General features: G+C 33.2%; 2 protein-coding genes across 4 annotated transcripts in view; both read right to left on the bottom strand.

Moving 5' to 3' along the window:
* The window catches only part of LOC144847944 (uncharacterized), a 98,149-nt gene extending 93,912 nt beyond the window's left edge, over positions 1-4,237 (bottom strand). For all 3 annotated transcript variants that reach the window (XM_078704547.1, XM_078704549.1, XM_078704548.1), the window contains exon 1: positions 3,179-4,237. In XM_078704547.1, coding sequence (XP_078560673.1) covers positions 3,179-3,746 — 568 coding nt within the window. In that variant the 5' untranslated portion in view covers positions 3,747-4,237. The remainder of the gene's footprint in view (positions 1-3,178) is intronic.
* A 1,072-nt stretch (positions 4,238-5,309) lies between these two features.
* LOC144847964 (peroxisomal leader peptide-processing protease-like) lies at positions 5,310-11,936 on the bottom strand. The gene is made up of 10 exons (XM_078704590.1): positions 11,877-11,936; positions 10,872-11,429; positions 10,248-10,490; positions 9,689-9,852; positions 8,219-8,365; positions 7,875-8,030; positions 7,083-7,204; positions 6,716-6,902; positions 6,398-6,514; positions 5,310-6,164 (listed from the first exon to the last, which is right to left on the bottom strand). The coding sequence occupies exons 2-9, from the start codon at positions 11,402-11,404 to the stop codon at positions 6,417-6,419; spliced, it is 1,650 nt and encodes a 549-aa protein (XP_078560716.1). The 5' UTR covers positions 11,405-11,429; positions 11,877-11,936; the 3' UTR covers positions 5,310-6,164; positions 6,398-6,416.
* Positions 11,937-12,039: the final 103 nt, after the last annotated feature.

Below are 12,039 nucleotides of genomic sequence, written 5' to 3'. Positions count from 1 at the left end.
CGGTACAATTTGCTTATTTCTTTAACTCATAGAGCAATTTACCACTTTTAAGTGCAAATTATTATCATCCATGAGTCATATTCATTATGGTATTAGATTACTTGAATAAAATGATTACAAAACGAATTGTATTACAACAATTTTCATTTTCTCTATCATTTTGGCTGTCAAATTTTGACGACTTGTATTGTGCAGGCGCACGCCCAGCATAAATTTAGAATACGGTAAAAGGTTGTGGAGATGGGTTAATAGGAGGTAACGTTGTACCATCATGATCCCTTCATCCACGTAATATTATTCAATGCATCAATACATACTGTAATAAATCGTCACATTAGTAGCAGTGAGAACATTTCGAGCAGTACACATATTGACTTGGCCTATTTCAAACACTTCAAAACGCACTTACGACGAGGAGACGTTTCAACTTAGGATGATGCATTATTATTCTCTAGGCCAATATTGCAGTCATTTGTAAGAATTAGAAGGTTATAATGTCCCATTATTTTAAGGGGCGACAGCCTTCTAATTCAGGCCTAACGCTCGTCAGATTGTAGGCCTACACATGTACCCTGCTCAAAAGAACCCAGTAGAATTTATGGATAGAATAGCTCTGATGGACAATAAAAGGCTTTAAGAATGGTAGCTATAGATTAAAAGCATGTACACGACCAGAAGCATATACAAGAAGAACAACATTGTAATTAGCAAACATACAAGTGGACAGATAAATTGATCGGCTGACTAAGTGAAGCTCCAGGACCTAATCAATTTAATTGGACAGCAAAGGTATAACACAAATAGAGAATACCGTAATGTCACAATTACGTTTGAGTTATGATTTTGGTTTAACTGTTTTTTTTGTATGCAATTTTGATAATTTTATGCAAATTTTGTAGTTTTAATTTGCTTTATTTTGGTAAATTGGCTAAAAATCGTCTGATTATTAAAGAATTGTGTTTTCTACATATAAAGATACCGCCATTTGTTGTTAAGTATGGACATTTAATTCCTTTTATACAAAATCATGGAGTATAGAATTATATTAGAATAATATTATTCTTTACTCCATGACAAAATTAACAAGACAATGGCGGGATTATTATCCGCAGCCGACACATGTTTACCATGTTCAACGAATATTAACAGATTATTCAAATTGTTAATTATTTAAACATTTACTCTCAGGGAAAAATTTCCTTCTAAAATTTTGTTTAGCAATAGGCCTATTGCTAATCAAACTGATTTTTGAGTCGAGAAACATAGTTTTGTATTGTATTTTTAAGGTTTTTTTTGTATAGCTGTATATGCTACCGGTACACTTGCGAAATTATTCTCCGATTCTACTATATAGGCTATATTTTAAGAATACATACATTCTCTGCTTTATTACGACTACCTGTAAAAAATATCTTTTTCAAGGTAATTAATAATGAATTGTTATTGATAAATTAATAAGTATAGCACAAGTAATAATACCTGTAAATAAATACAGTAAACCGAAACCGAATCTAACGGGATAATATGATCTGATCCTAATCATGGAATTTTGTTGGGGTTTTTTCTATATGGTCCTATATCCTATATTATAACTACAGCTACATTTTAAATTTCCAATGTCTGGTAGTTACGCATTCCAACCAACCGTCAAACAAGGTGGTACATAAATAATTCCATCCGTTAAATATGTAAAAATGTAACACTAATCTAGATGATTGTTGGCTTAGTATTTTCGACTGAATAGACTTGAATCTGAAATTAGTTATTGGTTGGTTTTGTAATGTCAAAATGCTAATGTCGATTTTTACGATTGCCTTTTTACATAATAATACTTCGAGGAGGGCATAAAATTAACAATAGCGTGGTTACAGCAGCCCAAGGTCTCTTTTCTCAATAACGCATTGATATTAATGAATAGTCGTCAATATTATTCTGACAATTATCCGAACAGCGGTTATCAAATTCAAAATGAACAGTTTTTTTAAAAGCCCAATGTACATACATAGTGAATGTATATGAATGTAGTGAATAATACGGTATTTACGTAACGATATCCCTAAAGTGCATTCGTTCTGTCCATTATTGACTTATTACAATTAACGTTTTCGTTAATGATGTCAAATGCCGACAATGTTTGTGTAATAATAACATAATTGATGTTAATTTGTCGAACAGACTCTATTGCGGTGATTCTAATGTAGTAGTAAATGTCTATTGTTTTGTAATGTTGCATATTGCTCGCTGCTGCAAAATGATATGCGCACACTTTAATAATTATTTAAAATAAAATTCACATTGTCATACTCATGTCATGAGTTCTATTCCTAAACTAGGCATATACTATAGACCGTAATGGTTATGAAGATTGGTTTACTGTTATATTATTTGTTGATGTTTGTGAAAAATGGCCTAAGTAGACATAGGCCTAGGCCTACATAATGTAAATACTACTGTACTACTTACTAGGCCTAGACTAGGTCTATATTTAGGACTAGGCCTAGGCTAGCCTAGCCTTTTGTAGTCAGTAATAGAGGCCTAGTGCTACTAATCTAGGCCTAGGCATAGAGTAGAACTAGAAGCCTAGGCATAGTGACTACTGTAGGATCCTGAAATTCAATTTACAACTTTAATATTTATAATATTAATATTATATTTAGGTATCTATATTTTCAAAATAAAATATGCAATGTAGAAATTATATTTATATGTCAACTAATCTTGCTGCTGTTCGCCCCTGATGGTTTCCTTTAATATCAACATATTGCAAAACAACACCCTACCCTAGGGCCGCCTAGCCTATTTAACATACAATTCAATTGGAATGGTTTTTTTAGGCTTTATGATATTATTGGCCAATTCTTCTGTCAAAAAAAAACCAAACATAGGCCTAAATACAAACTTAAGGGAGGGCAAATGTTATTTTAATTTTATATTTGGGCATTATAAATGTAACGAATGTAAAACTTTGGATTCTATAGATTTCTATCCGATAAACTATCGATCGAACGAAGCAAATAACGCGCGGTTCATACTGTACAAATTCATGCAATGATATCGGACAAGTATTAAAAACCAAACATAAAATACAAAACTAAAGCCAATGTTACTTCAATTTTATATTTGTTTTGGCTATAACAAATGTAATAACGAATGTAAACTTTGTTAAATTTAAACTTACCAAAATAGGATTCTATCCGATAAACTCGAAGCAAACGGTTCATGCAACGATATTGGGCAAGTTTTGGTACAATATTTGTAAGTGTGGTAGCAAAACCATCAGCTACTTGTATTCCAGGTTTTGCCAAAACTATCAAACCCAATGGTAGAACAGAAACAATATCAGGTATGAATGTTGTTCGTAGATAATGCTTGCGAATGAGACGAACATCTGAGATTAAAATCCCGTTTTTCATATATCCAACAAAAAATCTGAGGACAATATCAATGATAAAAATGAAGTCACAAAGGTAGACAAAAACCCACAGTCCCAAGACCCGCGAATCTAAAACTGCTATGAAAACTTCTAATGCGGAGGTAAAAATTGCGGTGGTAACAACTAAGGCTTCCCATCTTTGCATCCAAAATGTGTGAGGTGATAAATAAAAGTGTCTGCTAGGATTAGTGTTAACTCTCCTGCCCCCTGCTGTACTTGTTGTACAACTATCAACTTCCAAAGAAGATGTCTCTGCTGCAGATATTGTTGAAGAATCATGGTTGTTGTTTGAATTTTTCATGTCTGCCATCATGAAGAATTTTCAGGCTGATTTCACTCACTGTTTTTCCTATCCATTTACATCGTTTACAATCCTGTTTCAGCTTCAATATATTCTATTTTCTCAAAATACTTCGTTCATCTTCAACAGTTTGAAAATACGTCAACTTTAACCACAATCGTCTCCGAAAAATACGACTGCTTTATGATGACAAGAACGACAAGATAGCAGATCGCAGCAGCTGCTCATCGACTCTCTCGCGTGTTGAATTTTGTGTGAAATAGACGTGAGGGGGACGTGACGTACGTGCAATTAACTTGTTTTACGCGCGCGTTGCCGCACTTCCATGAAGTAGTAATTGCCTGAAGACGTTGCTAAGAAACACATTACTCGTTCGCAATAATGTTTAGTCCTTTTGTTTTGAGTACAGAGCCTAACTGCAAACTATCGATGCAACAGCGGCGGACAATTTCAAATTAATCTCCCACTTTGTTAAAGATAGTTGCAAGCAATACAGCTTTGCTGCAGACTTATTGGAGGTGAACTGCCTCTCGGAAAGTGCTCGGCGATTAGAACAACAGATGAAAATTATGATCGGTATGTAGTGAATGCAGCAGCAACTCCGGTTTATAAAAGAGGGCGACAGACTTGTTTTTGGAAACAGCACAATCGGTGAATTATTATACAAAACAATTAAAGATGTATTGTTCCCCAAAAACATGAAAAATGAAATCAGAATTTGAATAGGCCATTTTGCAGTTTTATAAAGTTATTCACTTCTGTAGAAAAAAAACAACAAAAGTAATTATTTCACTTTAGGCGCGCCCATATTGAATAGTTAATGAAAACCAATAATCATTGTCTAACACAATTTAAATATTTTTTGCTTTAAATTACTTTTTTTTTCAGGTAAATAATTTTTTTTTTCGATCCAGTTTTTGGTCAAAGTGAATAACTCTTTTAACCAATAAATTAGCATATTCCAAAAAAAAAATTTAAATTAATTTTTTAGGGGGACAATCTTTAACATAACAACACGCAAAATTAAAGCTCGCCAAAGCTTATTAAATGTAAAAAGTACGCATGCACTGTCGCGATTATTACTAAAACGAAAGTACGTTGACGTACGTAATTATGATAAAATACGTAACTGTATAGGCCTAATATAAATACAATTAGGTGAGTTTTTTTTTAATTTCATGTGTTAGTTGGCTGGGGAAGGGTGGGGGAATGGGTGGAGTGTATTTCGGCGCGCGTATTTCAACGCATTGAAGGACTTTTATGTGCCACTTACTCGATAGTTTATAATAAAATTATACTCATATATATATTGCGTACTACCAAATCATAGCGCGGAACGTCTCCAAAGATACCAGCACGTTCTTAACTTTGTAATTTGCAGCACGTTTTCACACGTTATTTCGTGGTACAATTACCATAAACTGCATTATCGAAGCTAACAACGTTTGCTTTTAATATGTCGATAGAGTGACTCATTAGCTTGAATACTCCGCTGCTCATCTATGCACAGACAGTGTGTGAACGTACGAAAATGTCACTCCAGGGATACAAACACGACAACATTAAAAAGCTTACCAACAGATTTAATGACACACCATCACTTAATACATATATGTATTTATAATTGCTGTGAAATACTTTATTTATTATATTATTTCCGACTGATTCGTGTTGCTTTTTCGTCATCAAATGCTGAATTGCGCGAAAGTTAATATTTCATTTAACCTGCATTTTCAAATTAGAAAAAAAAAATTGAAAAAAACTAATTGAAAATTAGATGACGAGGTCAACTTATAAGTTTCACTATTTCCTTTTTTTAAAAAAAATGTTAAACAAGGTGACGAGTTTAAATAATTCATCGCTTGTGATTGGTTAAATCACTTGCGCTGCGCTCTCTAGTGGGAACCTAGCTTAAATGTTATTAAAATGTTTCCATATATATATCATATAACCTGAAATTTTATCCACTATACAAATATAATTAATCACCCTGAAATTTCCTCGTAAAATGATCACATAGTTCAATATATTATTTTTTTAATTAGAAATTAATTATCTCCATTCCATCTCCATAGCTGAATTAATGCATTCTGTGTTGCTAAAATGAAAATATCCTGATACTATGTCCAGTTTCAAACAAGTCATCAGAAGTGAATATATTTTTGTAACTTGTTTTTATCATTATTATTTTATCTTTCAGAGCAAGACAATTTTATAATGTATATTGTAATTAATTAAATTGTGAATGTTTCGACGGATGATGATAAAATCATAATCATTCTCAACTTTGACCTCACAGTTGCAATTGATCTCAGAGTCAACTTTGACATCATAGTTAACTGTGATCTCATAGTCAACTTTATCATAGTCAACTTTGACCTCATAGTCGAGTTTGACATAGTCAAATGAGACCTAATAGTCAAATTTTACCTCATAGTCAAATTTGACATCATTGACCTCATTTTCAAATGTGACCTCACAGTCAACTTTGACTTCATAGTCAAATGTGACCCCATAGTCGAATTTGACAGTCAACTTTGACTTTATAGTCAAATGTGACTTTATAGTCAAATGTGACCCCATAGTCGAATTTGACAGTCAACTTTGACTTCATAGTCAAATGTGACCTCGTAGTCGAATGTGAACTAATGGTCGAATTTGACCTCATAGCTAACTTTGACCTCATAGTTTACTCATAATGTTGATTTTTGAAGCATCGAGCTGCCATAAGTGTTTTATTTCTTTTTCAGTTTTTTTTAACGATTCAAGAACTCTGGAGTCTGTAAGTAATCAAATATTTTTTATATGGTATTTCACACGAAAACAAATTAACGAGCCAGGGAAATCAATAATAAACATATGAAAAAATACACCATAGAATATTTTTAAAAGCAATGAAAATATAAGAAAGAGATTTTTTGAATTGGGGTGGTAACTGAAGCTATCACAGCACCACAGAAAGTTTGTATAGTAACACTTACCTTTGCTGTTTATATAAGATGTAATAGGAACCCAGAACATGGCAGTTGGTATGCTAAAATTAACATGTGGAAACGATGCGTTGTTTTCAATGTCTCTTGAATTACTTGCAATGATGCCGATAAGTTTTCCCGTTTCCACACATAGTAGGGCGCCACCACTTGCACCACCATGTACTGCACATGTAGACTGAAAATAAAAAATACAGTGTTATCCTTCCAAAAAAGAAGAAAACATTAACAAAATAAATAAAAATAAATTAGTATTTTATCAAAACTAGGTTGCAAATAAAGTTTTGATTGGTTAAAATCATGATTGCTGTTTAAAATCAATTCAGTTGATTGGTTAAAATCATAATTTCTTTTTTACCTGTATCATAACAAGTTGATCTTTATACATGACAGTGTTTGACACAACTCCTGACGTAATGGATGGCTGATTTTGTAACTCAAAACTAAACAGAGCGTGACCGACCGCAATCACCTTCTGACCTGATAAATAACAAAAAAAAATGTTTACTTCAATAATAATCAATAATAAATTAATACACATATCTATCACAGAATTTCATTAAAAAAAAAAAGAATTTCATGTCAAAATTGAATCTACTGCAGCTACTATAACAATATTTTGTTACTGCAGTAATACAAGATTTTAGTTTATTTCAATGTAGTTTATGAGGCATTTACTGTAATGTAGTGTGTATGATAAAATAATTGCATAAAACAGTCAACAAAGTTACTGCAGTAACTGCAGTGGAATTATCAATGAAGCCAAGATTTTGGAACAGAAATGGTAATTTATTCTACTGTAATATATACTAAATCATTTTCTACGGTACATGTTGCCTCATTAATTAGAAATTTACAAGCAAAATCATTTAGTTATTATTAATGGTCTATATGTAAAGCAACCAAAATCAATTAATTTAATATGCACAGAATTTAAATCTGGTTAATATGTGATTATAGTATTGATGTATGACGATATAAAATATACAAAAAGAAATGTGATCTATTTGTAAGTCATAGTCAGATTCTGTTTGTTGTGATGGTTTAGAAAAATTAAATGGAATAAATTTAACTCAAAAAAATCTAGTTTAATTGATGAGGCCCACATACAATGAATCATATACAATGTATGCTGAAATTAAAGAAATACCTTTAGAGGCGTCTGTTGAAGTCTTCACCGCTGGTAGGCCTTCTGGACAATTCTGTAGCTTGAGAAGAGCCAAATCTAGAGGGGAACTAGGGCAGGTAGAGAAGACTACATCAGCTGCTAGCCACCTTGGGCTAGGGTACCGAGTGAATATTCTTACTGAAAATACAGAAAGTTTGAAATGAATTTTGTGGATGTCAAAAGCTCCAGTAACAACCAGAAAATGAGTTTCATTTAATCAATTGGGTGTTTTTGACAGTTTTAATTTGAGAATGCTATGAATTGGTTATTGGAATTTTCCATGTTTTTTAAAGTTAAAGTAACCAGTTATTTTATTTTATACCAACCTCCTCTTCTACTACTCCTCACTACATGACGACAGGTTAATACATAACCTTTGACCCCATCAATTATAACCCCTGATCCCCATATTGATCCAACCTGAACATATACCACAGCGTTGATAGCATTCCTAATATCAGACGTCCAGCAAGCTAGAAATAAAATAAATGTTGGCATTGTGTTTTAAATTGACCAAGGTATCTTGAGGGTAATGTGCAAGTGGCATAACGGCTATGAGCGCTCCCTGACTAAACACAGGGGCCCCAGAGCTTAAAGGGCCACAGAGCATGAGCAGTCCAATGCAACAGCGTTGGAGGGCCGCTGAGGAGTGCTAAGCCTTTGCCAAAGAAATGATCATTGATTTTAGGAAAGGTAACAAAACACATGATAAGCTATGTATATTAAACGATGAAGTGGAAGTTGTTAGTAACTTTAAGTATCTAGGCACAGTAATCGATGATAAACTTAATTGGAAGGAAAACACTAAGTTAGTTACCACAAATTGTTATAAACAACTGTACTTTTTGAGAAGATTGAAGAAATTTCATTTGTGCAATAGGATCTTGACTTTATTTTATGAATCTGTTATTTTATCTGTTTTAATAACTTTTAATGCAATAGTTTGGTTCAACAATTAAAGTTATTATGTCAGATGTTAGCCACTCCCTTAACCAGTACATTACGTTAAGCCGGTCTGGGCGCATTACATATCCTCGCTGGAACACTGAACGCCTACATAGATCCTTTCTCCCATCTGCTATGAGGCATTTTAATTTAAGGTGAAAACGATAACTGCAATAAGTATTTTAAATCTGTATTTTTAACTCAATTTGTACTTTTTGTGTCCTCTTTTAACTTTTTTATGTAACATCTTGTTCTCGGTTTTATGTGATTTTATTCTTTTTTACTGTTTGTGCGACAATGTTTTTAGACAATTTTAATGTGTGTACTTTCAGCCAAAGTTTCAAGCCATTTATGAGTTTGACAATAAAGTTTATTGAATTGAATTGAATTGTCATCACTGCAAGTATAGGATAGGAAGGCTGAAAGAGAAGGTGGTGCAACGACAGGTAATTGTGGTGTTGTTTATATATTAAATAACACACAATAAACAGTTACAACTAAGTAATTATTTTGTGTATGCTCTGTCTTTATTTATCAACTCGGCATCTTTTGTATTGTAAAATGCATGCTCTCTGTATAATTGCCTGACCTCGGGTTGCCACAATATATAGATATTATGCCCAATTTGTTTACAATAGACATTACAGTAATTAGTTTCTCAACTTTAACTTTTAGGATACTTTTTGCCACCAAAGTGGGACTGTGGTCTTGTGGTTAAGCTCATCGCTTATTAATACTCAGGAGCTGGTTCAACCCTTTTTTCAAACCAATGGTTCCACACACATACCACAGACCAGTTATATTCAGAAAGTATATTATGTGAGGTTCAAAGTAAAATTAACACATCATACCTTTGTTGATATCACCATCAACTACAGGCGTTACCAAACTATGAGGTAACTGTAGATGGGTTTGTAACGAGTCTAAAAGAGCAGAGATAGAGACTGCAAGGGTTAGACCAATCCATTCATCAGATTTCCAACATACAGGACTGACAATCATGGCTGCGAGCTTTCTAGAAATTACACAAGATGTTTAGCAACAAACGTAATATCAAAGGAATGGAGATGATAGAATTGTGCATATTTTTTATATTTCTGAATTGTAATTTTTTCCTATGGTTTTTTGTACTGTCTTTATCCTGGTGGTTCAGTAAATCCTGTGCAACTTTTTTTTTTTTGTTATTGTCTTGTTGTGTCCAGATTTCAACTATTTTTATATTGGGTTGGTTGTATTCTTTTGATGGTATTCTAATATTTAAAAAATAATAATTGTAATATATCTTGCAATTCAGCCTTCGGGCTGCCATGTCATATCTTTTCAAAATCAAATTGAATAAATACCATTATGAATTTCAGTTAAATGTGCCAGTTTTAATAAATTAATTTAATTAATATAATATTGTCAAACCTTTTGTTTATATCTCCACGTGGAAGTACATACAACCCTGCTCCTTCTGAACCTGGCATCACTCTGGCGTCTGTCATTATCAGTGTGTTATTCTCTCCGGCTAAATTCGACACAATTCCAGTGCTCACGCTGTTCATGAAAACTGGTGGACAGAGAGCACCAAACGGTGTACCACTCACAAGTAAGGCGTCACCCTGACGAAGGTTCAACGATGGATAATAATGGGGTACTTGGTTCCCAAACCTAGACCAATAAATAATAACACAAGACCTTGTAAATAAAGCTCTGTCTACACTATCAAACTTTATGTGACAAAAAAATGTGATGTGCCCATATTGAGTATGGACATGATGATGACAGATCACTACCGTATTTGGTCATATCACTACCATATTTGGGGACATCACACAATTTTTGTCAAACTTGTTTGATAGTGTAGACAGAGCTTAACTGTCAAACAAAATGTTTAAAACCAAATAAATACAATTTAATTATTTTTTCTCTTTTGCCTTTCACTGGACAATTTTCAATGGTAAATATCAGTCAGTACTGTGATACTAAAATTGTTATCATGGAAAAGACAGAAATAAATAATACTTCAGATTCATGAAAATGTTTACCTACCTTTTTATTTGTTCATTATAGTCTAGTTTTATCAAAGCAAACCAAAACAGTAAATTCATGTTTTCATTTTCCTCGAAGTCTGACTTTAAGCTTACTGGTTCGATTATTGAATTTTTGGACCTCTCTTTCAAAAGGTTATCCTCCTGGTACTTTTCAAACTGCCAACCGTCTCTTTCTGAAAAATGTGTCATCATAACATTTTGAAACTCCTTGCAACTCCATATTAACATCAACTTCCCCGCAACAGAAATAAATTCTTTTTGATCATTTTTACGACATTTGTTTTGAAGGATAACAGTTATCTTAATTGTTTCAAAATCTTTTGAACAGTTCACCAAATTATTTGAAAACTTTTGTTTATCGATTTTGGATGAGAAGAGTACCGCACTGGTAATGACGAATCCATTTTCATAGTCTACAAGTATACCGCTTTGACTGTTACTTGGGAAGTTTGACGACGAATCGGCTGAGATTAATGACAAAGACGATTCTAGTCGGTCGAATAAAACTATACAGTTCTCGTCACACTGCATTGTTCATTTCTTCAACTCAACCATTCTGTAATTTTTAAGTGAAGAAAAATGTATATAAAATCATAAATTAATATTCCTCAACGCATATGCAACCAGCAGCAGACAGTAGGATTCATTTCGCTCAAGAACCTAGGCACGATTCCCAACCACCTATATGCTAGACCTAGACATAATAATCTACTATCTCTATAACAATATAAATATAAAATGTTATCAAGTATCTAAAATATCCATTATATTTATTCCAAAACTAAAGACCGCCCTCTGTGATTAGTGATGTTTTATGGCATTGAATGCGTACACTCTGACCGGCTGGATGGATCTACTTGGTTGGGATAGATAGGCCTAGTTAGTTAGGCCTAGGCTAGCTAGAGTGGCGCTAGAATATGTAAACAGCCTCCAACAAAAAGCTACTATAGTGTTGTAGAATAGAAATCTACCTAGTGCAGGCCTAAGCTACTACCTAGCGTACCCTTCTTCTTATCTCTGTCCTTGTAAATTATGAACTAACAAAGTAATAACAAGCATGACATTTACCGTATAAAAAAACAAAAACATGTTTTTGACAGCGCCACCACTCGCTTGTGAGTCGAGTCAGTGTTTCAGTTTGTCGTCCTCTATAGTTGAGCAATTGA

Source organism: Antedon bifida, chromosome 7 (assembly GCF_963402885.1).
Source record: "Antedon bifida chromosome 7, ecAntBifi1.1, whole genome shotgun sequence".
Classification (NCBI taxonomy): Eukaryota; Metazoa; Echinodermata; class Crinoidea; order Comatulida; family Antedonidae; genus Antedon; species Antedon bifida.
This window is presented reverse-complemented; position numbering and strand designations above follow the sequence as displayed.

Excerpts from the sequence above, each read along its gene's own strand:
- LOC144847964 (XM_078704590.1), bottom strand. The coding sequence starts at position 11,404 with ATGCAGTGTGACGAGAACTGTATAGTTTTATTCGACCGACTAGAATCG. Across the intron at positions 8,366-9,688 it reads TGATGGTGATATCAACAAAG|CTTGCTGGACGTCTGATATT; the intron begins GTATGATGTGTT and ends TTTTATTTCTAG. Across the intron at positions 8,031-8,218 it reads GAGGAGTAGTAGAAGAGGAG|TAAGAATATTCACTCGGTAC; the intron begins GTTGGTATAAAA and ends CTGTATTTTCAG.